General features: G+C 30.8%; 1 protein-coding gene across 7 annotated transcripts in view; it reads right to left on the bottom strand.

Moving 5' to 3' along the window:
• Positions 1–27,104, bottom strand: part of LOC128994109 (inactive dipeptidyl peptidase 10-like) — a 416,624-nt gene that overhangs the window by 125,666 nt on the left and 263,854 nt on the right. For 4 of the 7 annotated variants that reach the window (XM_054418383.1, XM_054418382.1, XM_054418385.1 and 1 more), the window contains exons 1-2: positions 26,331–26,446; positions 24,052–24,241 (exon numbers count right to left, since the gene is read on the bottom strand). The exons of the other annotated variants lie outside the window; for them this stretch is intronic. In XM_054418383.1, the coding sequence (XP_054274358.1) occupies positions 24,052–24,171 (120 nt within the window). In that variant the 5' untranslated portion in view covers positions 24,172–24,241; positions 26,331–26,446. Of the gene's footprint in view, positions 1–24,051; positions 24,242–26,330; positions 26,447–27,104 lie in introns of those variants that run through there. 7 annotated transcript variants of the gene reach the window in all.

Genomic DNA, 27,104 nt, shown 5'->3' with positions numbered 1-27,104 from the left:
GAGTCCCGCGCTTTAACCACTAGACCAGCCCGCTTCCCCAAATTATTCTCTTAGCTCTCTGTTCTAGTTCAAATTTGTCTTGGTAAATTGCAAAAGGACAAATTCAAACGTGATATAAGTATAAAGTTCGTTTATTTAAAGTAGCAAGGGATTCCTAACTGCTATGCTATAAATTAAAGAAAGCTAGATTGGTATGGCTGCGAATTGAGGAAAATGACTGAAACATTATTGTACTACAAAATTATTCCGTAGGGTACATTATTCATAGACTTTGTTTCGTCATAAACCAAATAATTGGAAACCATTCGCTCAGATTGCGGTTTTGTTTTAACTACTGACGCCACGTGTTCATCAATTTCACGCAGCTCCATATTCTTTAACAAATCTACATTGTCTGTAGCAGAATGCCCTGTTCAAACTAAAATAATAATGAAATCTTCTGTATTACTTGATGCTAGTTTTCAAGCAAAGAAAAACATCACATGTGTACCCACCACATAAGCATGTGTTTCTGGTATATACTTTCCATTCGTTCAGAATGTGAAAATGTGAATGTGATAATTTCTATCGAATGTGAAATAAAGTATTTTAAAACTTGTGATTAATGGTATGTGTGGTTTTCCTTGTAGCGTTGTAATTTCATCCTAATTGTGATTTTTACAACCTTACATTCACCAAATATGTTGGATTGTATATAAATAACTTATATTTAATCTTGGTCCTTAATAAGTACAAGCTCGGGAAATTGCAATCTTTTTCTCTTACCCGATATATATTTTATAAGGCTTTTTTTACTCATGACTGTGCCTGATAAGTTTTGGTTACTAAATAAGAAAAAAAAATCATATGTCGAATTATCTTTTTTATATCATTCCTTAAACATGAACAATCTCCTGCAGACATTGAAGGATGTGGTGCAAAAGACAGCAAGATTTATGTATTGTTGCTGAACTCTTTCATTTCTATTATAAAGTAGGTAACTCATCCAATCAAGTTGGCAATACTGTTGCAGGATTTAATCGATCCTAGATATTCTAATCAGATCTTTACCTTGATGACGATTTAACGATTTTTTGATGAATGAAGTTTTAAGTTTAGAATCACAGTTGGAGGTTTTCATTAACTTTATCTAAGATAGATTTGTAAAAAACGAGATGTGATTAGGGATAAATAACAAGCTTCAGAATACTACCTGGGTTGTGTTTATTTGTTTAAGTAGATTGAGTTCCTCGTTTAAGAGGAGGAGAATAGTGGCGATTTTTTTAACCAGCTAAGTGGCAGAACGGTAAATTCTATCTGACACACCATCTATTCCTAATGTCGAACTTCGTAATAGGTTTTTATTATTTGAACTCACAAGTAGATGCTCTACAGTCCACAGACTTGTATGGCTTAATGGCTATACGATCTGCATCTAATGTACACACATACACATTTTAAATTATACTGTATAGAAACAAATAAATGCTGCACATCCTCTGACTTACTTTTTCATATTAAATCCATCCAATATAATTTTCAAACAAATCCTATAGGTATGTAGTTATTATGTTTTAACTACATAATAACTCATCCTACACTTATCTCCATTCATAATTGGCTTAAAATACCCACTTTTTATAATCGCCGTATCAATGAAAAGTATTTGAGTATTTATTTATTTATTTTATTTTATTTTCAATGCTACAAAACAGCACATGCCAATTACTTTGTAGCATTAGTCATGTAACAACGATGTTAACAAGATATTACAATATATAAATAAATACAATTAGGGATAAAATTATAAAAACAAACAATGCAACTGTTTCATATTTGTTTTAATGTATAAAAAAGTACCACTGAAAGTGAGCAAGGAAGATTTGTTGCATGCAGTTATAAAGAATATCATTTTTAACTTTGTTCTAACGACTCAGTTTTATTGTTCAGTCTTAATGATTCTTTACAACTTTCCTTCACATTTCGTTAAACGTGTTAAGCTCTCAAATAAAACCTGGATCACCTTAAGTAAAATCAATTATTAGCTTTAACTTCTTAAACTTACAAATTTAAATTTTTTTTATATCCAAAATGATTTTTCATCTGTTTAAGCAAAACTGCATTTCTTCTTATGACAATAATATTTAGCTTGGAGTTCCTTGCACAATGAATCGATTACTCCTGATAATAAACATATTAGGCTTTAAGAATTATTCTCTAAGACTTTCCTATTTGATAAGCCATTTATACACTTTTTCAAAACTATTATTTCCGTTAAAAACAGTTAATTAGATTTATAAACTCTAACCAACTCTAATTAGAATATGCATTCCAAATAATCAAAATTTAAATATTTATCAATGTTTTTATATTGTCAAAAGAGAATTATAAATCTGTTGTTGGCACTTGAAGCAGGACCTTATATTAGGTAAGCATTTTAATTAAAAAAAGAAACATTTTAATTATCAACGAAGATTTGGTTTGAATACTCATGTAGGGAGTAATATATTTAAAAGTTATTTACATCTCTTAAGGACGTTTGTGAATGAGGAAAAATATTTGCTGGATTGTCGATCTAAACTTCACTAAAAATATAGCTTTTTATTACAGTCAACCTAACATTGTAAGCCAATAAAAAAATTAAGTTAAAATATAAGAACAGGTTTGTTATTTTAAAGTAGTTTTTCACAAATCAGTGCGCCAATAAAAAATGTGTTAACCAAACATACTGTACCATTAAAATAAAAACAAGTGCTGTATATTTTCTCGAATAAGGTAACAAATATTATTTTTTTTATAAATGTAATTTACGAATCACAAGCCATGGTGTCATAAATTGAATAAATGTTTACGAAATTTAATCTTTGCGCACATCAAAAGGATAATCCATAGGTTTGAATATATTTTATATTACTAAACAAAGAGCGTCAAGTCAAATTAAATTATAATTATCACTTTGTGCACAAGGTGTTCAACCATATTAATTAAATGCAAGGTTGAAATCGAACGGTTAGCAGCCTTTGGGTTGTGGTTTTGATTCATTGGCTTCCAAGCAATTTGATGCTACAAATTAATGAGAACTAGCCTTTGTTTAGATTCACTAATTCGAATTATTTGTATAATGTTAATAATTGTGCTGATTTAATAAGTAATTTAATAAGTATGAAAAAATTAAATAATTGTTGTATTATATGGTTGATGGTGGTCTTTTATGATCCGTATTTGTTTTTAATACATAGGAGTTTAAAAATAAAACACTAAAACCATGAAAATCACTGACTTCATATTAGAGTTTGTGGCATTCATAAATTGCTTTCTTAGTACGTGTATTATGACTGAAAAAATTACTTGAACACCTCTTTTTTCGATTAAACTGTTCACTACACATACGTTTTCAATATATTCATAGAATGTACTTCAACACAGAATATATATAATCTACTACTCTCCAAACATGCTGGCTGAACCTTCATGGTGGCAGAACAAGGGAATTTATTTATTTCTTATCGTTTTAGGATGGAAGATAAATAATATCCGTCTACCTCAAGAGAAAGATAGTTTGTCATATCTCCAGTTCAAAGTAGCAAATACATTACACTATTGACATATCACCATAGTAAAAGTAAAAGTTTGTTAATGAAATTAAGGTAGAATTGTCTATTTTAAGTAAAACTAGGGTCTGCTTGTTAATTTGTTATCCGCCATTTAACAGGATGTTTCGTAAGATCTGTTTTGTGTTTTGTTAAGTTCAAAATGGAGTTAATTTAATTAAAAGTCCCAGCGTGGTTTAGTAAAGAATGTCCATAACGAATAAAGGTGTTAACGCCCTTATTAATGACTTAAACTATATCTATGACTTACAGAAATCTTCCATCGAAAACTTTTGAGCGGAATTTAAAATTGAAATGAATTTTCTTCTTAGACGTTATTTTTTTTATTTAATTGTATTATACAAAGAGACTATGGAGTTAATGCATGGTAAATTGTTTGTAAGTACTCTTATTAGTCCTAAATTAGTTTTTCTTCATGATATATGATGGTTTAACTATTATGCATTCCTCATCGAGAGTTTGAAATTTTACTAACTCTCCTGTAAAGTAAAATGTACTCAACTGTAGAATAAGTTAAAAACGTACCCAACAAAGACATTAGCCTGTATGACGTGTGGGAATTTCACATGAGAACTCCGCTGACATGGTTTACATGATTTCCAAGCTTACGTTAACATTCTTTAACCATGTAGTAACATGGATTTTAGACTTTCTTTACATAGAATGTTAAATTGTAACTGACGTTACTTTGATTGTACAGTATATTACGGTTGGATATGAGGAAAAGAAGAACAATCCTGTAATAGACTGTATTATATTTACATCATATCATAAGGAAGATAATCTTAAACATTCTGAACTTATCGGAATATCTTAGCCCTTGAACTACATTCTAATGAAATGGTTGACTTTGATAAACTTTGGATTTCAAAGCCACTAGATGGTTAGGATGTATAAGGGTTGAGTATATTTTAACAGTAACAAAAAAAATTCTTTGAATGGCAATGGTCAAATAGCTTTATGTTTTAAAATTGTGATTTAAAAATAATTTGAAGGTATCCGTAGTTCGAAGCTCTGTATGTTTAGATAAAATTGTTTAACACGTGCTTATTCAGCATTTACCCAAGTCCAAAAGTATGAATTACTATGAAAACAAGTAAAATTTAATGCGATTTTCAGTGTGTTTTGGGTGTATACTGTCCGAATTAAGTTAATTCTAATATTAATCCTCCTATGGCTGAGGATTTAAGGCTATTTTTAGAGTTAAGAGGAGTAAATAACATGTTACTAGTCTTAACACATTAAAAAAGAATTGGAATGTGTGTAGTTTCATTTTGAAAAAAAAAACATTAAACGTAAAAAAATAAAACAATAATAAATGGGTTTTTCAATTTTTTTTCGCCATGTTCTAACTAAAACTGTTTATTTCTTCATTGAAAAGCAATTTCTGTATTGTATTTTGTTCATATAATTGATGAATTTATACTCTGCTTTGAAAGTACATTAAACGTTATAGTTTTATAACTCTGTACCGTTTTTATTGTAATGTAAAGAAGGTAGTAGAGATAAATTATTAGTATAGGCATTGGATCACAAATCTATTAAACCACCACCTTTGTTTAAAAGTACTCCATGTTATTAACTTATCCACAGACTCAACAAGGTTAAGATAAATCACTAATACTTTACTATTTTTAAAATCGTAAAAAAATATGTATGTATAGCATCAATGCAGTAAAAATGATAACGAGATTTTATAGTTTTATATCTCTGTAGCTATTAAGGTATAATATGAAGGAGGGAAAGGCCCAACGCAGCTGTGTAGAAAGTAATGTTTGTGAGAGAAGTCCAATCTTGTAGGGATTGTTGACTTCCGGTTTGTAAACATTCCTTCGTATCTTTACTCACACAGCTCCTCGTCTCTTTTGCAACTTGCATTTACATTATCCATTCGACTTAAATGTTTGGAAGTACAAAAAACTAATATCTGAAAGAAAAAAAAATTGTCTCCTCAATCTAATTTTAACCTATTTTCTTCTTAGTTTTTGTACTGTTGTATGTTGTATCCAAAATTAATAAATACAATGAAAATGGCATGGGTACAAAATTACTCGATTTACTTCGGTATTTAAACATATTACATTCTGAGCTTTAGAATCCTTTAAAACAGTTCTTAGATTATACGGGATACATTTTGAATCAAATGATCAATTATATGTATGTGTACGATAAATTTCTTATATATTGACAATAAATTGGTCATTACGTTCATACATTACGTTTTAAAATTAAATATACATGTAGATACACACAAACAATCATCCACATTGCATTGGGATTCGTTGTGAATGGACCATCAAACATTGACTAAATAATAGTTTTACGTGGTTTACTTTAATTTGATAAATAACTTCTTGATCAGCATTGTACGTGTTATCGAAATTGATTGGAGCGTCCCGTCGAAATCGATCACCACTTACCATCTTTTTTGTATATTTACCGTCTTGTGAGTAATAAATATATGCTTTAAGTGTTATAAGACGTTTCTTTCATTTATTTTTCGTTTAATTTGATGTATTTTAAACCAGTGAAATCAGTGTGGTGCCGATTGGAAAATGAAATCCTAAACTGTTTCCTTAAGAATATAATCTGTTGACCACGCACAGTCATAATTATTATCTTCTAAAAAACAATTAATCCGTCCAGAGTTTATTTTTTATTTTTTTTTCAATTATTTACTTAGTAGTTCATGAACGAAAATTATATTAGTTTTTTTTACAAATTAAGAAAACATAATATATTTTAAGATATGAATTTATTTAACACGAAACTATCTAAAATTATATTAGTTGATGAAAACAATCTTCCACATCGAAACTTTAGGACACACCTAGAAGTAATTATTGATACAAAATTACAATGTTTTTTATTGATTCCGTTATTTAAGTAGTGGAAAAATAAAACTTGTAAGAATTCTATTTTTGATACCTCCGCTCTACGTTTTAGCACTTTAACCACGAGTTGGCCAGAGGGATAACACATATTACTTCAAGTATAAGAATATTCAAACCCACAAATATGATAGAGCAATGTTTATGGAAATATGAGCAAGAACCAAATTATCATATGAAAGAAGAAAATACTTCAAACGATTGTAAGTCAGCCCCGCATTCAATATTGGAACATAGTATTTATGTAGAAAGTAGCTATAGTTGGTTTATACAAACCAACTAGCTTACGTTTATTTACCTAAGGAAAAAATGTTAGGCGTATATTTTATTATAATTCAATGTATAATACCAGATGGAAATATAAAAAGACATATGTGAAAGATGAGTTATTGAAACCATTCACATGGTCTGGCAGCAGACAACGCATTAGAGTAGTATTATAGGCATTATTGCCAGAAGCATGTCCTTACCACATCTGAGAATTTTCACATGCACAAAACCGTCTTTTTTCTGTATTCTTGTAAAAGGTTTCATTTATATTAACAAAAACGTTTTTACAACCCTACTTATTATGTAATATATAATTCCTACTGTGCTTGATGTGTTTTAGTAAGTTTTAAGCTTTGATATTACTTGACTCATAACAATTTTAATTTTATTAGCCTACATAAAATTTTGTTTGTAGTGATCACATAAATATATTACGATAAAAACTATTTTTGTTACTATAACAAAATATTTATTACTAAAATAAAAAAAATACTTTCGCATGTTTTACGCTGTTATTTTGTTAATTAACCCAGGTCGTACCAAAAAAGGCGAATTTGTATAAATTTTGTACACAAAACTACAACGGTACTTAACACAAGTATGCCAAACCAAATTACTTTACAGTAACAGCTAACTCCCTAAGGTAAACCTGAAACAAAAGCTTGTTTAAAGAGAACTGCCGCTTTATTTAAATTAGGTTGGCCATACTGGCCACATGTAAACTGGAGAACACGCACATATAAATACAAACCTTTAACCAAAGAGTATTTATTTGTTGGCAGGTTGGCACGACTGGTGCTGACAGGGAATATAGTGGTCTTGTACCTGGCAGCTACACTGACTACAAATGTATGCTTTAGTGTATCTCATAAATTAAGTCAACATTGGCTGGTATTGTAGACATATTTAGTAGTTACACTTGTAATGTATTTACATAGTGTTTCTGCTTATTTTGTGTAAAGCAAATATTTTGAATATCATAATGCATGCAACTCATTTTTTATATAAACTTTGCCAACAGATGTTGTGTAAATTAGTTATCAGGGAGAAGAAACTAAAAAGTTGAGTTGTTTAATCATAACAAGTTTTATTATTTTATTACTAAACAAGCTGTTGTTTGTCATTTACATTTAGTAGAAAAAATATTTAGTTAAAAAATTGCGACCCTTTAAAAGAAGTAGAAGTGCATAAATGGCTTAAGCATTGTTATATTACTGCTGGAACCAAACCACGAGATTACCATATTGTCACATAATCTATAGTAACTGGCTGGTGGATCTTAGTAACTGGAGGGGTTTATACCCAGAACTTCTGAACAGTAGTCCCACGTTTTACCTAGTCCAGACGCATCTTGAGACCTCAGTAGTTATTTGATTTTGAAACAAATAAGATTTTGGGAAGATTTTTAGAGTAAAATTAACTAGTTTGAAATTTTGTTATCATTTCAATAATTATTTTGAAACCTATAACCACGATATTTTCTCCAATTAGAAACACTATTTTTAACATACAATACTATTCAATGGTGACACTGACCAACCACATGCTGTTTTTGATATTTGTAATTACATAAGATAGTACTATTAATCATTCAAAATACTATTACAGATTCCAAATTAATTCGCAGACCAGAATGTAGCTATCTAATATATAGTAACTCTGATTATATTTGTTGATTTAAGCAAACGAATACGATAACGCGAGCCAATACGAGTTAAAGCCTTAAGGTCTTGGCCGATGAAGGGTTTGTGTTCGCTTTCGGTTTAATTTGAAATAAAGAAGACACACAACATATCATCATTGTGAAACCAGTTTTTTTTTTCTAAAGTAAATAATAAGAAGTATAAATATTTCATACAGCAGATTTACAGAACAGCTGTGATCTCTTTTAGATACTCCCCCGTTGCGAAGCACAGGTATGAAGATATCCAAAGACAATTACCGAGTATTATTATATAGCAATGGGCTCTGTGACCTGATTTAATACATGATACTTTTATTTATTTCATAATATTTTATACTGTATAGGAAGAAGAAATGTACTCAGCACTGATTCCAATTTCTTCAACCGAAGTAATAAACCCACGTAGTCGTAACACTCTTAAATATCGACACAGTGCACTCCAATCTCGGAAAGTAGCGCGGTGCTTATAAAAACCACATTATCATATAGAGGGATAAATTCCTCCGCTACTTCAGCTGCAAACGACAGCGAGAAATTCAAATGTGACATTTCCCTTGTCACCAACAATGCCTTAACGTATCTGTTCATACGTCACATTTTAAACTTAGTCGCGTGCTGGTAATGCATTTTAGCTGAACATTTAAATTTTGGGAACACTACAACTATTTATGGATCTAATTTAAAATTTGTTAATTAAAACCCAGGGGATCGAAATCAATATACTATCAGTTATGCTAGTATCAGTTATGTATTAATGCTAGAAAACACTTTTCATTGCATATTTATATAATCTTTAAACCGAGGTTTATTACAACTAGCTGTTACCTACGGGCTTCACCCCGTTTGACTTCATAGGTATTAATAAAACTATTGGTATGTTAAGTTAAGCTGAAATAAACAAAACAGAATACAGTAATCAAATAATCACACCAGATTTTTAATAAGGTAGTAAATTGAAAGAATAACATACAAATAAGTACAGCTAAGGTATTTTTAAAATTAGATATAAAAAGGAATTACGACTTTAAAGGGCAATTTATGAAATAATGGATAGTTTTGCGCAAGGTTTTTCGTCATGAAGAACATTTTAAATATATGGTTTATGGGGATATGGCTTGTAGTTTTCTCAAAAGTTCATGGGTACTTTGGGATTTATGAATGAGCATACATCTAAGAATACATTTTTATAAGGGATTAAGCAACTAAGGGATTTTAAAAGGTAACTTAATGAAGCACTTATAATTTTATCAGTCTGATGGTTTGCAAGGCCGCAATTGCGAATTGTAAACATAATAAAGCAGGAAGATAAACACGAATTGGAATTTTAGCTCCCTTATTTTCTTCACATGTAATTTCTCAAATGAACTCATCCGTCTTTATTGACATAGCTCGAAATCCCCCCTCCTCCCCCAACTATAAACATATCTTGTCAACTGCAGGGGAGCGCTGGCATATGTCACTTTGATGAAATGAGAGAATTTACAGTGAAGGAATGTCAGTTGACTCGCTTTATGAAATTTTTCTTATATTTGATTCTTATTCACTTCTTCCTTGCATTTATTCATTTTGACACTCTTCATAAAGCTCATAAAACTGTCATGTACACCGATTCTTCCTGGATAACCTATCTACTAAGTTACCTGTGCAGGTTTAAGTTACTCGTATTATTGTCTGAGAAATGCGATTATAGTTAATCAGTTTCGAACACATATTTTTGGTATTAATTTACAGTTTTTAAAGGTACAAACTCAATTAGTTTTACTTTGGAGATTTCATAAAATGTTAGATAAACGATTTAGATGCATTGAATAGTACAAGTATGAAAAAAACATGTAGTATAAAGTTAATTATAGATTTTGCAAATCATTTCAATTTAGAAATGGTATACTTACTGTCTATTATGTAAGTATTCTTTTCGCAGTTCACAAGTTTATTTTCAATCGATAATCTTAAATATTGGTTAACAACATTTTTTGTTATAGATATAAAAAAAGGGTGTTTATTACATTGCGTATACTTCCCAATAGATTTGCCGTGAAGAAGTTTTTTCACTCCCCGTAATAACTCTTTAATTGCCCCAGGGTGCATCAGTTTTTGCAGCTTTTTGGCTCATAGGGGTATGATTATATGTAATTGTTTGTTTATGCATCTCTAGGGAATATTTAGAATTTTTTAAGTTTAGGTCACCAGAGTAGACCAAACATATTGCTACATGGCAGAAAAAAAACATTACGTTTGTTAGGCCTGTATGGCTACATGTAGAGAAAGGTTATTTATTTATTTATTTTGTTTGCCTAAATTAATAATACTCGCTATCTAAAAAAAAAACACAAATGCCTACACTGCATACTAGAAACGTTTATATTAATATTGCTTTACAAAATTATATTAAACACACATAACTACTACTCAAAATGCTATCTAGATATACTCGGCTTCACCTAAATATTACTTACAATAACAATCAAACTTAATTAATTTACAGGTACAAACCTTGTAGAAACAAATTGAAATTATATTATAATACCGTAATCTAAAACAAGAAAATGCACGCTGGAATGTTCAGGAATCGATATAAATGTGATTAACTCAAGTTTCCCGTAGGGCTTCCTAATCCATTGCATCGACAGCGTCTGCGGTGAGGCGTAGTATTAATATGCCCTCATTTTCTTCTGTTGGGAACACTTAAATTAAACTAAAAGGTTTTTAAGTATCACAATTTTATACTAGAATATATTTTAAGTGCCACCTTCACATCCACTAGTTCTAGTCCGGAATTGTTTTACACATTCCTTTAGGCTAGTCCTAGAGGTTCGTGGCATTATCACATTTAAGAAAATCGTTTGGTGATTGGCGGGATTTGAACCCGAGACTTTGGACGCCAAAGCCCCGCACTCTTCATTGTACCAGTTCGCTACACACAGCTTGCAGTTCGCTTGTAGGGGTTTTGCTACCCTTAAGTGCCTAATAGAACTTGTACATTACACACGTATAATTTATAATATTTGTTATACATTTGTATATATTTCTACTATTTCATGTATTATACAGTATTTCGTGATTATTTAAAACAACATATCAAATCGACGGAGAGTAAAAAAAATAACTTCCCCTTTACTTTGTGAAATAGGGTTTTATTAATACACAAGATAACAAAATTGCTGTCACGACTTTGCCATTAGAAGTTAACAGTGCCTTTCCATACATTGATCCATATAAACTTGTGGTAAACACGTGCTGTATATTGCCAAGCAAAGTTTGTAAACTCGAGTTGATAAGTTTGTCGACAAAAATATCGTTTTGCATAAACATGCTGTAAACTTTGACTTTCTCGACACACGTGCCAAAATAGTTCTTAACTATCGGAAGAAAATACTTTATCTATAGGTCGTAACATATATGGTTCTGTCGTTGGAAAATAAAATACTATTTAGTGTAGATCGTGTCAGTTAGAGTAACAAATAGAAAGCACGTGTTCATAAGAATCCTTTCTTCACCATCATTTTTTTGTTATTTTGTAAAGTCATCCAAAGGAGATACGCTCTTCAGATCGCATCGACGGTACAGCACAGTGTCGGAACTAGCCATCCTTGTAGTTGCAGGGGTGATTCCTATTGAGCTTCTTGCGAAGTGGATCTTCGTTGAGAACGCAGTGGTGATATCACCAGGAGGGGTTAAACGTGAAAGATGGACTGGGAGACTCATTGGGGACCCCCAAAGTTGGGTTGAGGAGAGCAAAGAGAGAAATCATTTTATCTCACCTAACTGCTCACCGGACACGGCTGTCTCGGGGCCCAACTTCACAAGATGGGGAAGTGAGCGAGTCCAAAATATCAGCATAGCGACTCCGATTATGATAAAGTACTGCATATTGTGTGTGGTGAGCATTAGTTGGGTGGGGACCTTTAAACGGTTTTTCACTGGACACACTCGTCCATCTGATGTCCAGTCCTGAATCATGGAACGTTGTTTCTACATTCTCAAGGGGAGTGCTAAAATAAGGAGAATTGAACAGCTGTGATGCACCAGAGAATCGTGACTGATGATATATCTGGCTCACCCTCATGAAGTATTACAATCAGAGTTTCCGAGAGGGTTTCCATTACCTGGACCAATCGTTTTTTGGTAGGGTAGAGTCCTACATACACCTTAGACCCTGACGGCTAATAAACAATTTCCCAAGAAACAGTTCAGATCTTCAGGCAAGGCCTTTTTAACAATGCCACTAGGGCTTCCTTCTTAATATTTCCGAAAGTTAAAGCCGATCAAGTAATCTCCGAGCGGTATCCGGGTTTGAATTTACCGCAGTACCTTTAAATAAAGATTCTTACGCTTAAACCCTAAATCTAATTTCAGTGAGTAAATTTACCTTTTGGAAAATACTAAAACCGATTAAGGTTTTAATAATTTTGCTTAACTACCGCTTGGAAACTAGCTGCTATACCTTTTGACCACTTAATTCGATGTTAAATAGTTCATTAAAATAGTTCAAATTTAGTAAATAGTTCAAATAATTCATTAAGACCTTTTAAAGGACATATTATTTAAATATTGGTTGATGCTTAACTTGACAGTTCACAACTTGAGTACATATTGTTTAACCATACTAATTAAACAAGTGTTTTAAATAAATGAGCTTATGAAATAAAGGAATCAAAAGACTCAGCTAATAATTATAATACATTTATTACAACAGATAAAACATTTGCGTACATAACAAGCATAAAATAACCAAGGGACCACGATGTTCAAAAACTAAATACGACCTATTCACTTAAGGTCCATAATAATACATGGTAATAACCCAAAACATCAATGTAATTAACTGTACCGGTACTATAATTGATCACGTTGAATTGCCAATTAAATTAAACAAACATGTTTCGAAGCCAATAATTACCGCATAAAGGGTAGCTAATGATATCCTCATTAGAGCAATGTAACTTTACTGCTCCATGTAAAAAAAAAAAAAAAAAAAAAAAAAAAAAAAAAAAAAAAAACTGACAAAAATAATGAAATCAGAGAGCAAGTATTTTAGAATATAATATACATAAAAAATGTATAAAATTGTTTAATTCCTTGTCTTTTTAAAATGTGGAATATTTTAAAAATTTAGTAGTTTGAAATCTGAAGTTGGTTTAAATACACCACCAACCATGTTGAGTGTGTTTAGAAATAGTGTACAAGATTATAATCCATAAGGAGGCATGTGCACAAATTGTGCATTTTAGAGTTTTTAGGAGATAAAAATACTTATAAGTTATTCAATAAATTTAATGTTTTGTTTTAAGATCTTCATAAATAATGCTTTAGCTACCTCAATCGACCTACAATTAAATTATCATAATAGAAAACAATATTTAAATAAATCTTCATAACCTCATTCATTCTTTGTCTCCTGTTGAAAGTCTTATGTTCAACTGAAGGATTAGCTGTTCACATCCAAATTCACTCCTAATCCATTCTAAAGGGATTTGGTCTGCATCACTTAATTTTGAAAGCAAACGAAAAAATAAATCAACCACTAGTAAGAGGGGTGAAGCCCTAAAAGAAATGGGGCTCCGCCTTTTTTGATGACTATCCGTCTCTCCGCTCGATCAGAAATTTCATGAGCATAATAACACCTGATCCGGAAAAATCTGTATAGGGGTTAAAAAGGGGTGTTCCAGAGAAAATCCTTATGTTCATTAAGTATACAGATATATACTTACTTAGATTCATCGTCAATCAGTATTTCATGCATACCTAGAAAATACACATCTAATTAAAATAAATTACTTTTTAAAACTGCAAACATGTTGTGTTGTAAGCTATTAGTGTGCTTGGTACGTCATGCAAGTGCTGATGGTGCTGACATATGGATGAGAACAATTACATAGAAAATATAGAAAATCGTATTAGTTAATACGTAGTTAATAATTTAGTTATTTATTAAAACGTTTTAATTGGTTAATAATTTGAGTCGTAGAATAGAATACTCAGATATTTTTGAAAAACTAGCCTTAAAACGTTTACACTATATCAAAAATTCATATCATGAGGTTTTGGTTAACTTTGTTGCTACTGGTTGATCCCAAATAGCGTAACAAGACCTTTGGGCAAACTTTATTTCGCCAATATACCTTGTTATGTATTTTTCCCTCATCTTGTTTCATTTTAAAACTACTAAAGTTATAAATATTTTAATTTGGATTTCAGAGATGGTAAACCAAATATTATTTTTATCATTAATACATATTTACACTTTCGTAAATGAAATGTTCGAACCGAATTTATAGTTTTGTAAATTTAATATAGCGGAAAATGAAATCGATAGTGTAAACATAAATAAAATAAAAATATCATCCTTAGAATCAAAATCAAGCTGTTAACAATAACTACGAGTTATGAAACAAGAAAAAATTCAAGTAAGAAAAATACATAAAAAAAACACTAAGCCTAGCAAAAATGCATCGCATCACAAAATAAATACTCGAAATTAACATCATTTTCTAGTTTCCAGTCCTGATAAAGTACTGTTTAGATACGCTTACTGTCATGCCAAAAAATAGTTCCGCTCCGCGCATCCTCAGGGCTGCTAAAAAGAAAATTAATATTTTTACCTTTTAAGGGGAATCTTAACACGACTTCGGGATGTTGCTGTTGCATTTCATTCACACACACCTTCAATCTCGGAAAGTAGCGCGGTGCTTATAAAAACCACATTATCATATAGAGGGATAAATTCCTCCGCTACTTCAGCTGCAAACGACAGCAAGATATTCAAATGTGACATTTCCCTTGTCGTGAACAAGCTTTCAGACGAATATACGATTGCCTTTAGCAAATAACGTCTTGAATTTATCCGTTAAGCCATTTTAAGTTCTTACTATGGCCTTGCAAAGAGCATATTTAATATTATTTTATTATTCGATTCAAGGAATTGCCGTTCCTTATTTTTATGATACTATAAAAGTCTTTAAAATACAATTTAGTTTATTTCTAGGTTGATAAATATTTGGCTAGCAATAGTTAAAATTTACGTCGTTTTCTAAGAATATTTAGTGAATTTTAAAAGGTGTTAAAATAGTTTCATGATAGACTTAAGTGAGAAGAGCCTTCGTGAAGGATGTTGCATAAATTAGTTTGATCTTGGTAAACACGCGACTAGAAGCTCCTTTTGCTGTAGTATTTTCCATTCTATGATTGAATTAATAATAGTTGTACGTATGTACTATAAAATTTCATAAATTCGATGCTTTTATTATATTGTGAGCAATGTAAGAAAGAGATTTCATCATACAATAAGCAGCCAGTTTACACTAAACACTAATATAGGAGAAAAAACTTATATTTTTTCAGTGCCCGGGACTTTTTTTTACATTACTTCAGTCTAGGAATAGGGAATAAAACATGATCATTTAGAAGAACGTCGTTGGTGACATGGTGGGATTTGAACCCAGGACCTTAGTAATTGAAATTCAGATTTCTCATTAAGTTAAAGGGGTTGGAATAAATCGTAATATTACTAATCACTCAAATGGATCTATTTGATGTGGCGTCTACCCAACGACTAGAGACCTAGAGCCGTGCTAATGACGGTTGCCTGTACACAATAGGATTATAGCCCTGTTTCGTATTTTGATAATTTAACATGAGAAGTTTTAAACGTGAGAAAACCAAAGAATCTAAGGTACTAAGGTGAATCGGGATTGTGATGAAAAAACTACCTTGAACTTCTTCTTTTATTGAAATAAAACAATAAACCTCCAATTCCATTGGATTTGGGTTTAGCTCTCAATTTATAAAGTAATGTTTACGGATTCGTTTGTAAACACCAATCCGGGCGAGAAATCCTTTTTTAGTTGCCGAAAATTACCTCCCATCTACCACTAAACTTGTTGATTTACATACTACTTAAATTTGTCTGTTTGAAACCAAACAAGCAAACCAGAGAAGAGCCCGAATGAAATTGTAAATTGTCGTGTATTAGATTAAAAGACCTCAGTATCTATTTTAAAAGAACATTTACTGAAAGACTGCTTTTATTTATTTCTCAAAGATCGTTTTGCCTCAGTAACGTGTTGAATGGATAAAAAATGTAAACATATGTTTTTTGCTTTTTGCAGAAAACAAGCTAATTTTTTCTGCTAAAATAAATCCTAGTTTTGACATTGAATTTTATTACTGACACCGTCCATGATATTATCAAGAGTAAATTGCGTATATAATGACGACATCAAAATCTTGTCGAAAAGCAAGTGTATAATAATCTGATTCTTCAAATGCAGTTATGAAAATTTAAGGAACAGAGATTTTATTATTCTACCCAACGACACAGTCATTGAAAAACACAATTGAGGATTCGGTCACTACAGTTTGAGCCAGAATGCAATGTTCTATATAATGTATGTTACACCATGATAAATGATAAACCCATGATAAACCAGATTGTTTTGAGCCTTTATTTCTAAACGAAATGTAAAGGAATTGTACGTGTTTGTATGTGTTGAAAGGTACTACATGAATACATAAAATTGTAAAACATCACTTCAAAAAATAAAGTAAAACGAATGCGTTAAATTCAACTTGAGAGGATGAAGTGAAGTAAAAGTACATAGAGTTACATTGGATTTTCAGCTCTCTTATTTTCGTCGAATGTAAGTCTTCAAATGAACTCATTCGTCTTTATTGACATAACTTCAAAATAGCTCCCTTCCCCTCTCCATCCACTTCTCACACATACTGCCAATGTCGCTGGCAAATACCGCTTTTATTAAATAAGAGGGCTTTCAGTAAATAAACTATTCAAAATTCGTTCAACATTTTACAACTTTTACTATAATCATTTTAAAAGTTTCAACAAATACTATGAAACATTCTTTTCCTACACCTCTATTACTGTGCTGTGATAATTTATACATATTTAACCATAATTGATAACTAAATCTATTTTCATAATAAAGCTTTATAATACTCTTTCCAGAGTACCTGTACTTGTTTATACAGTATAACAAGCAAAAAATGATTTGTAGTAGTTTTTTTCCTCTTGTATTATTGTTTTACTGGCTGCTCACTATATAATGACGTTTTTTTTTTTCTTAAATTGCTCACAATATAATAAAATCTTCTATTTATAGAGTTATAGTACGTAAAACTGTTATTAAGTCAATCATAGAACGGAAAATACTACAGTATTTTCTAGATTGTGAGCTTCTGATCTGGAGTTTATAGTTTGCGTGTTTACGAAGGTCAAATTAATTTGTGCAACATCCTTCACGAAGGCTCTTTAACTCCTCACTTGAGTCTATCATGAAATTAGTTTAGACCTACTAACTTTTGGAATGGTTCCGTTTTGAATATGGAAAAACTCATCATTTTGATGTTAGTCAATTTCTGATGAAGATCTTACATAATATAGGTCACGTTTTTTTTCAACAAACTATTAAAATTGGTCAACGAGTTTCCATTATCTTCACATCTTTCGCAAGTTTATGGCATTAAAAGGGAATATTTGAACCAGCTTACTACATACGTTGTGTTGAGATTAAATGTGTTTCATCATAAAAAAACATTTAACATGTAACTGGATACTAACTGCCAGTAAAATACTTTGTTTGCTACACAATACTAGTGGGTCGTTATTTGATCAAACACATGCACAATATAGATGGTTAAATGGATTTGTGGTAAGGGTTTTTTTGGTAATGTTATAGGTCTCGATAGTTTTATTGATATTTACATATTGTCAAACTGTAACTGCTGTTCAGGGAATGTTGTGACTAATTCAAAAGAAAATTAAATAAATTCAATTGTAAGTATAGTTTTTTTTTATGCTTGGAGGATCCAGTCTTAAGATAACAATTAACCCCAAGGAATCGATTCAAAAAGCAGCACAAGATTAATAAAAACTGAGAGTTTAAAATACTCGTCTTACGACATAATCCTCCAGCCTCTGGAACTGACTGTACACAGACGTAAACATCAAGTTTGACACAGACTGTACTGACGGTTTCCATGACAACAGCTATTTCCCATCAGCTGGTGACGCCAGTGCAGCCTGCTGGTCTTTTCTTGGCTCACGTGTTTATACGGCACGCGTACATACGTCGTTATACAGCCACGTACGTGTTGAGTCATAGTCAATGTTTAAAGTCGTTTATAATATAATAGGTTACGTACCTTATTCCGTCTTCAGTCTTAACTTAGTCAATGCTGGATGACTAGTTTCGGAACAAAGTCCCATTATCAAATCCTTATTTAAAACATCAATTGAATATGGTCAAATATCCGACGTGAGTCTTCATTAATGTTAACCTATTATATTATATTTAATTATCAGTCTTGGTGGCAAAGATGTTTAAAGTCGTTTGTTATTTCACGGATAAATGTTATAGCACTTTGGGCACATGTGAGGATCAACTTATGCCCTTACCTGGCTAGAAAACATTGAACGCGACCTGCCTCCCTATAACGCGAATAAAGATAAAGATTTTAAAGATAATAAAGATTTTAAATATATTAAAAACATATGCGAGACCCGAATTTATTCCAAAACTTGCATCACAATTATGATGCAAGTTCCACCATTTTAGTTTTCGTCGATAAAGGTTCATCAACAGTTTAGAAAATAGTGTAAAATGTAACCTTTTCATTGTGCTCACTGTCGATGTTTTTTTTTCAATGCATTGGTGTGGTGAGTGATTAATAAATATTCCTAGGAATAAAAATAATTAGATAATAACCGTTCTGGTGTTATCACAAAAAGAAAGTTTTATTTCAGAGTCTAATCAGATTTTTTAAATACTATCTTTTAAATACAAACTGATAAAACATACTGTCCTAAAAAGAAGAGTGATGAATAAGTGACTGTTAATAAGCTATCTGATCAAAAATTCCTTTCTTAAAACATATTTCATGATAAATACACTACGTTATAACTAGAATTTGTATAGTATTATACACATTTATTACTTCATATTCGTTTAAACACTTTTTTAAAGGTTTAAATTGCATAAATATGCAATGTTCGTGAATTACCTCTTTTACGAGGATATTTTATAAAGTAAGCTTATTGAACAAATTCATTATTACTATACTTTTTTCAAAATCAACAATATTTAAAACACATTTTAAAATATTCATAAAATAAAAATTTTTGTAATAAATCTTATTTGAACACATGTTTTAAATTATATATCTATAAAAAGTCTACTAAGAACTATAATTCATTTATTTGCTAATAACAAATTCCTTATAAAATAATTCTGTAAAAGACGTTTAAACGTAGTATTAAAACTACGTCAATTACACAAGGCAAACTACAAGACATTAGAACATTTAATATCGTCTTTAATGCAAGTTATAAAGTGAAGACATATTAAGTGAAACAATGTGACAAGCTTCTATCACGTGATCCACAACAGCATTGCAGTCCTGAATTCTCATAATCCTGATAACAACGACGCAGAACAAACTTTGGAACAAACAAAGAACAACTGGACAGTTAGCTGTAGATGTGACATGTCACAACTTGCACACTCGTCGGAATTTGGTTCCAAATAGTTTTGAGTTTCTCAATTTTTCTTGATGCAAGCATTGGTTGAGTTACTTAAGGTTGAAATGTTCAGGAGAAAATTCAAAGTTCGAGGTTAAATTATGCTATTCATAGGTTTGAATAGAATTATTTAATGTCATGCATACCCGGATTGAATAATTGTTGAATTCTGACATGCGAATTTTTTATTTTGCTGGTACAAAGGTAAAATTCAAACAACATTTTGAAAACAAATACATCTATGTAGATACATTAGAAAGCCTACTTTTTGAAGAAGGGGCGAATTTACGAATATCTTTCACTACGTAGTAAAACACGTTTGTTAAAACACCTTACATAAAAGATTACCCATACGATCTCAAAACTAGACGTGTACTGAGCTGAAAAATGCTAAAGGCTATATTTGATGGAACTAAACATTTTGGCAATTTTAATTAATTTTACGGAATGTCGACCAGCCTCAAAATGGATAATTGTAGATTCCACTTCTCACACAGCTTGTTTTCAACTGACACGTGTGGAATTTAATTCTGGAAATTCCACACTGAGCTAATTAATAGTTTGACTCATCATTTATAAACTACTAGAGCTACATTTTGGTTTATCCTTGGAGATATTAATTGTGTTGGCCCATCAAGTACGTACAATTTTTATAAACATGACACTTTTTGTTTACATGTTGAGAAACTTAATGGTTCTCGTTCAACAAGTCTAGATAGTGTAGTGAAAATTTGAGATGTATTATTTTTTATATACCATTACAATTACAGCTTAAAAAAATTAATTTAAATATTTATTCTCACAAAAACATTTATTACGCTCATATCTTAATTCATAATGTTATTTTATTTTAAGTTGTTTGTGTTTGGTATGGTCTAAATATATAATTTAATAAATCGTTTTAGTTTAAATATGTTAAATTTCTAGCAAATATTTTGTTAGCGCATATTTAAATTATAGTTTAATGCAACTAAGTAATTAATAATAATTTACACAGTAAAAATTTGAATATGAAATCCAAAATATTATCTTTTATTTACGGAAACGAAATTTAGTGAGAAACAAGTAAAACATGTATTGTTACTTTTATACAATCAGATTATTATACCTTGTGATATTTAGATTCTCTCGTTCATAATAATGGTAGATTGTAATAAAAAAAAATAATTATTTCAATTTTTAGGTTATAAAGAATTACATTTTATAAGTGTGAAAACATGATCATTTATATAAAACTTTCAAACTGCCAATATAAACTAACTACCTACATTCAAACTCAATACAATATATATAAATGTATTTTAATAATCTGAAAAATACTCTACTATTTGAAATATTTGAGTTTTATAACTAATTCCAAACTGTCCTAATGTAACTATTTTCAAAAAATAATTTATATTTATATTTTTGTTTTTGTGATAATATTGTAATACATCATATTGATTTAAAGTGTAGCTCATAAGAAGTTGAAAAGTCTATTTAGAGTATATTTCCTAGAAATGTATAGGTTATTTAATGTAGTAACAAATGTTTACATAGAAATCTGTTATTTTTAAATTTATAAAAAATTCTAGTACTGATATCACGAAAATGTGTATATTAACCTTAAAATTATGTAGGTATAATGTGACATATGTTTATATTTGACAATTATGAGAATTAAACTAGCAAACCTCTGGTTTCTGTACATTCTGTATACAAAAAAAATTTACATATTTTTAAGCTATATTGAGGTAGGTTTAGTGTGGACAATTTTGTATTTCTTCATTGTAAGGAGTTTTTTTTCATCGTAATGTCTAAAATCAGTAGTGGGCACATTACGTGATTCACCCTGTATATCACAAACAATATAATAATCAAAATAATCATAGTAACACTGGTAGTGCAAGTATGATGAGCTAACCCTCTATGAAGGTAAATAACTCTAACCTTCTCCGCAACTGTGGAACAACGTGTAAAGGTTATAAATAATTCCTCAGCTCGATAAAGGTAACGCCCAGTCGTGAATAGACCACCATCCACTCCGTCCCTTACACAAACGTGTATTACTTACTATTATAAAACAATTAAAATTATAAACAATCACAGCGATTTATTACATTAAATTATCAATGCTGGATCATCATTGATACATGTAATTATTATACGTAAAAAAGTCCTATTAAAGAGAGCTGCTAAGCAATTAAACTTTCTTTGCTCAAAATATATCTACACTCTCCGTTTGTTAAATATATTAAATAACGACTAAGGATTAATTAAGTACAGTTTTACATTAACCAAACACCTATATTTTGTATTGAGCTGTTTAAGCTGTTAGCTCTCTTTAATGCGTATAATACTAAATATATACATGAATACTTAAAAAAAAATTACAATGATAAATACAATATATCGTTAAATATTAGTAAAATAATAATACTTCTGTGGTGGGAATTGGTGTTATTTGTACAAAGGCAATGGTCAAACAGGAATCGTATAGGTAATTAAATCCACTCATAAGTAGAACTGTATGTATAACATTTCAAATGATATAAGTACAATTTATAATTGCACCTTATCCCTAATAGCCTAATATTTGTTTCAAATTTAATTTTAAATAGTGATGTTGTGTTACATGAATGAAATGGTTAATGATCGAATAGTCTAATTGAAAACAAATTACAATGATTAACAAATAAAATTCATAAATCAAAGTTATGATAAAAAAATGTTATAAAAATAATTATACTTCTTTAGGTGAAATGTAGTATGTGCGATATGTAGGAATACAAAGTACATACATTTTGAAGGGGAAGTTGAAATGCTTTCTAATTTCCAGCCTATTTCCTTTGTCATCGACTGACAGTTATTACCTCGATATGTGTAATACGGATATTTTAGTCTTTAGTCAAACTCACTTTTATTTAAATGAACATTTGTTTTACAGTACGTATTCGTGAGTTGGTGTTAATGTGAACGATCATTCATCAACTTTAAGTTAACCTAATATTATGCTCAAGTAGATTCACTTGTTTTTATTCTAGGGTACATGATCGGGTAGTACAAATAGATAAGTATGGTATTACTTATGTGTGTATTATTTTTGGAACTATGCAATTTTTTGTATGTAGGCTATTGAGATATTTTTTTTAATAGTAGGCCTGTGACATGAAGAACTTGATGAGAAAATGAAGTAAAGATTTTCCGCAACCTAATCCAAGATGACAAACACGAAATATAAAGCATCTCCACTTAACACCTAACCCTTCTTACTATTCTAGAAATCTGTCGAGTTCAAATTTTGTGGCACCTCGTCTCGCTAATTTTTATCACTTTCCTCCTTTAATAAAACTCATATTTTAGAGATTTTCGTTGCTGTTGAAAAAAAACCATAGTTTTCAATTTTATTTTAATATATGGTTTGATTAAAGTATTTAATCTCGGATAGCAGCAAACCATTGCAATCAACTCTAAAACTTTAACCTCAAACAGAAAAAAGTAAAATATCAAATTCACATTAAAGTTAACCCTTTCTATTCAATTCTCATTTCAAATCTTACCTTCAAAATTTATATACAGAATATACTTTAAATTAAATAGTTTCTTTGCAATATCACCTCTTTAGTATAGATAAACATCAGCATTTTGTTGATCGATGAATTGCCAAATGAACTGTTACGTTTTTTCCAAGCATATCCTTTTTATCTTTCACATTTTATAGGTTGGTGGCCCTCTTCAAAACCTCACTACTTATGTACTACTTTTGTACTACTTATGCACTACAGGCCTACATAAGTCATCGGTATGAGAGTGCAACCACAAAATAATTTTTTTGGTTGAACGTATCCAACACAGAAAGGGGTTAACCCGCAACATACAGCTGTACTGAGATTTATTAGCGCGTACGGGTATGCTAACTTTTGACCACACTTTTATGGGTTGGTAGTCCTACAAAATACCAACTGATTCACTGAGTCTAAATCAGTATTTACTTAGGTACGACGTTCGATAGGTAATCTGCGTATGTTTACTTGTTGTCTTATTTAATACAGATTGTTTACGTGTACTGTATGAAAGCAATATATTTTTGGGTTGTCTTACCTCTTTAACATTGACAAAGGTCACGACCTTGGGGTGGACTTTCCTGGGTTCCTGAGAGGGCTGTTTGACCGCCGACGGTGGTTGTGGAGAAGAGGGTTGTTCGCCAGTCGTGTCCGACATATTGTCACATCACTTTGTCACTTAACACTTCACAGTTACGATTATTTTAAAGTGGCTGCATTTGCTACATCTGTGGTGTGAAAAATTGTTGTTGTTAAAAGTTTTAAGGGGATAAGTTTAAACAGTGGGTTCTAGGACTTTATTAAGGAGGGGAGGGTTACCGGATTTGTTTTGTCCCAGGAGAGGGGTCCAGAGATCCGCACCCAGAAAATTTGCTATTTTAAAAGCAGTTTGGTGACTTTTAAAGCAATTTTTAAGGTCTTGAAATGTGTTGATAACCTCCGTTACATCTTTATGACGAAAGGTGTGTTTAAATTTATATTTCTAAAGGTCACCAATGGGGGAAGGGCTTTAGACCCTATAGCGCCAGCCCCCTTGGAACCACATCTGAGTTTAAATGTAGTTTAAGTTATTGATTTTAAGCCAGTGATGAGCTACAGTTAATTGCAACTTAAACTATTGAGGGTGTAAAAGGATTACTTTGGACAGATCTCTTTAGTCGAAAATTAAAGGGTTATGACAACTAGGGTGTATACAAAATCCCTAAGTAAATTATTTTGAGTGTATTTTAAGTAAATTATTTATTTCTGGAAATATAAATTGTTAAAACCGTTGACATTAGCGGTAGTTTTGACCAATTGACTATTGACATAACTTTGACGTTAGTAGTTGATATTCCCTGTTACATATGTAGTCGGTCTTAGAGTCATTTTAAATTGAATCAAATCAAATATTCCTTTATTGCCAGTTAACATAATTACATGCATGGCTTGCGTCATTAAGTAAATATGGACTAGTTGAATTGAGTGACATACGACGTGCTTCTGTCAAAATATAATTCGAACTCTGAAGACCAGATTGTATTTGTTTTAAATTTATAAACCAAACTAAATAAAAACTATAAATTGTAGTACCGGTACTCCTATATCAAATAGATCATCAGAGTATCATAAACAAACGGGGGAGTGTATATTTTACAGTCCAACAGTTTCCAAGTAATTAATTTAGTTGAGTTTTAATTTAATGAATATGAATTATTAAACTATAGACTGGAGTTCTAAAAGACCCTAGTTTAAAAAATTAAAATGGAGGTAGTCTAAAATATGAAATAACAGTGGTTTATCAGATAGTGTTTTTCCACTTTCTTACAACTGATATTACCACAACGAAGTTCGAATCACGTTAGCCTACAGGGTTTCCTTCCAAAATTTGCAGTTTTTGTGCTCAACAACACAACAACTGTTCACTTTAAGGTCTGCGTGTAAAGTTCCCGTGTAAATGGAACGGCAGTTTCAAATCAGCTAAATGTACCATCAAATATTCAAGCAAGTAACAATGTAACAGGAATGTACAGGGTTACTTTCTTTTATTGTAAATTTTCAATGTAAAGATAACATTTTTTTAAGTAATTCAATATGTTGGATTTATATAAGTAAACTTTTTATTTGGATTTAGAATTAATATGGGTGTCTTAAATAAATACTATAATCTATTTGTATACAACTTTAACACAAAAATGCGTTGTTCTCTTGGGAATTACACACAAACGTTAAAAGGAAAAAAACTTAACTGGTGGACATTGTAAATATAATGGAAACACGCTGTTAGTATTACAGTTGCTTAAGTGATGTAGTTTAAGTACATTTACCGTATTGATTTTCTTGTACAGTATTTAGATGCGTAAAATCACGTTGAAATCTTAACGTGAGTTGATTTTGTAGATTTTACCTACAGAATAAATATACATACAAGTTAGTCCATGAAAATGTATTTGATCAGGGACCTTAGCAATTAAAAGTAATATCTAGTTTTTACTATTTAAAGTGCTTCTTGATATCTGGTAAAATCCATATAACATTAATTGTACACATCATATTTATATAGCTGTAGATATTAGTGTTTGTTTCAAGGGGTTTATATGCTGTTAGTAATCACGTTTTACTAATCTTATTTTTATTTATTTTATATGCCAAGAAACTATAATTTTGTATTCAAATCTTTAAAATCCCTATTTAATACGATGTTTAATATTTAAGTTCTTACATCTTACATCTAGACAAACGAATCCACCTTTTACTTTACTTCATGAAATTATATTTATTTGAAACATTAGACCCCTAAACATTTATTTTTCATACACATCATTTCATAATACTCACAAAAATAATTTTCACTTATAGGTCAATTCAAATGTAATTCTAGTAACTGGTTATGCTTTAGCAGCAGCATTTTGTAGCTGTACTGTTCTAAGCAAATGCATCACGACACTCCTAACTATTCAGTTTGTAAACAACGTAATCTCGCACGATAATATGCAAGAGCACACAACAAGTCCCGTTCTAGGCCTACGACCAACTGATAGTGGTTTGTTGTGATGTCTGAATATAGGCGAGCCGAGCGTACCCGAACATCACCGATTTCAACCGAGGTTTTCCGAACGTAGCCAAACTTCACCGAAAGCACACGATCGGTTCCCGGACTAAATTAGAGGTTAGATTAGATTCGTTATTATGCATTTCTAATTGTCTGGTTGGTGTTTACCTTTTAATTGGCTCGCCCAATATGACCACGAATAATCAGGGAGTCAGTGTCCAGCAGATTAGCATAGAGCTAATTTACATGAATGCTTACAATTTACCCAGGCTTGGATTCTGATTAAATCAGCTGGCTGGATAATCAATTCCCCTTTGTGGTGCTGATTCGTCACCACTTTGTTTTACACCATGAGGAAATTGTGATGGTATTTGAAATCGAATGTTCCTAGAATATTTTTATACATAGTAATAATTTTGGATTTTCACCTGACAGGGTGAAATTAAAATAATTTAAGATATGAAAACATGTGTACATTAAGTATAATGGTCAAAAGCACAAGATAAATTTTTATTTTATTTTATCGCTGCTTGAAATAAGTGTTACAATATTAAACTAAT

This window comes from Macrosteles quadrilineatus, unplaced genomic scaffold (genome assembly GCF_028750875.1).
Source record: "Macrosteles quadrilineatus isolate MER2022 unplaced genomic scaffold, UCM_ALF_1.0 Scaffold_5__1_contigs__length_97177068, whole genome shotgun sequence".
NCBI classification, from domain to species: Eukaryota; Metazoa; Arthropoda; class Insecta; order Hemiptera; family Cicadellidae; genus Macrosteles; species Macrosteles quadrilineatus.
The sequence above is the reverse complement of the archived record's forward strand: the minus strand, read 5'-3'. Positions and strand labels throughout refer to the sequence as shown.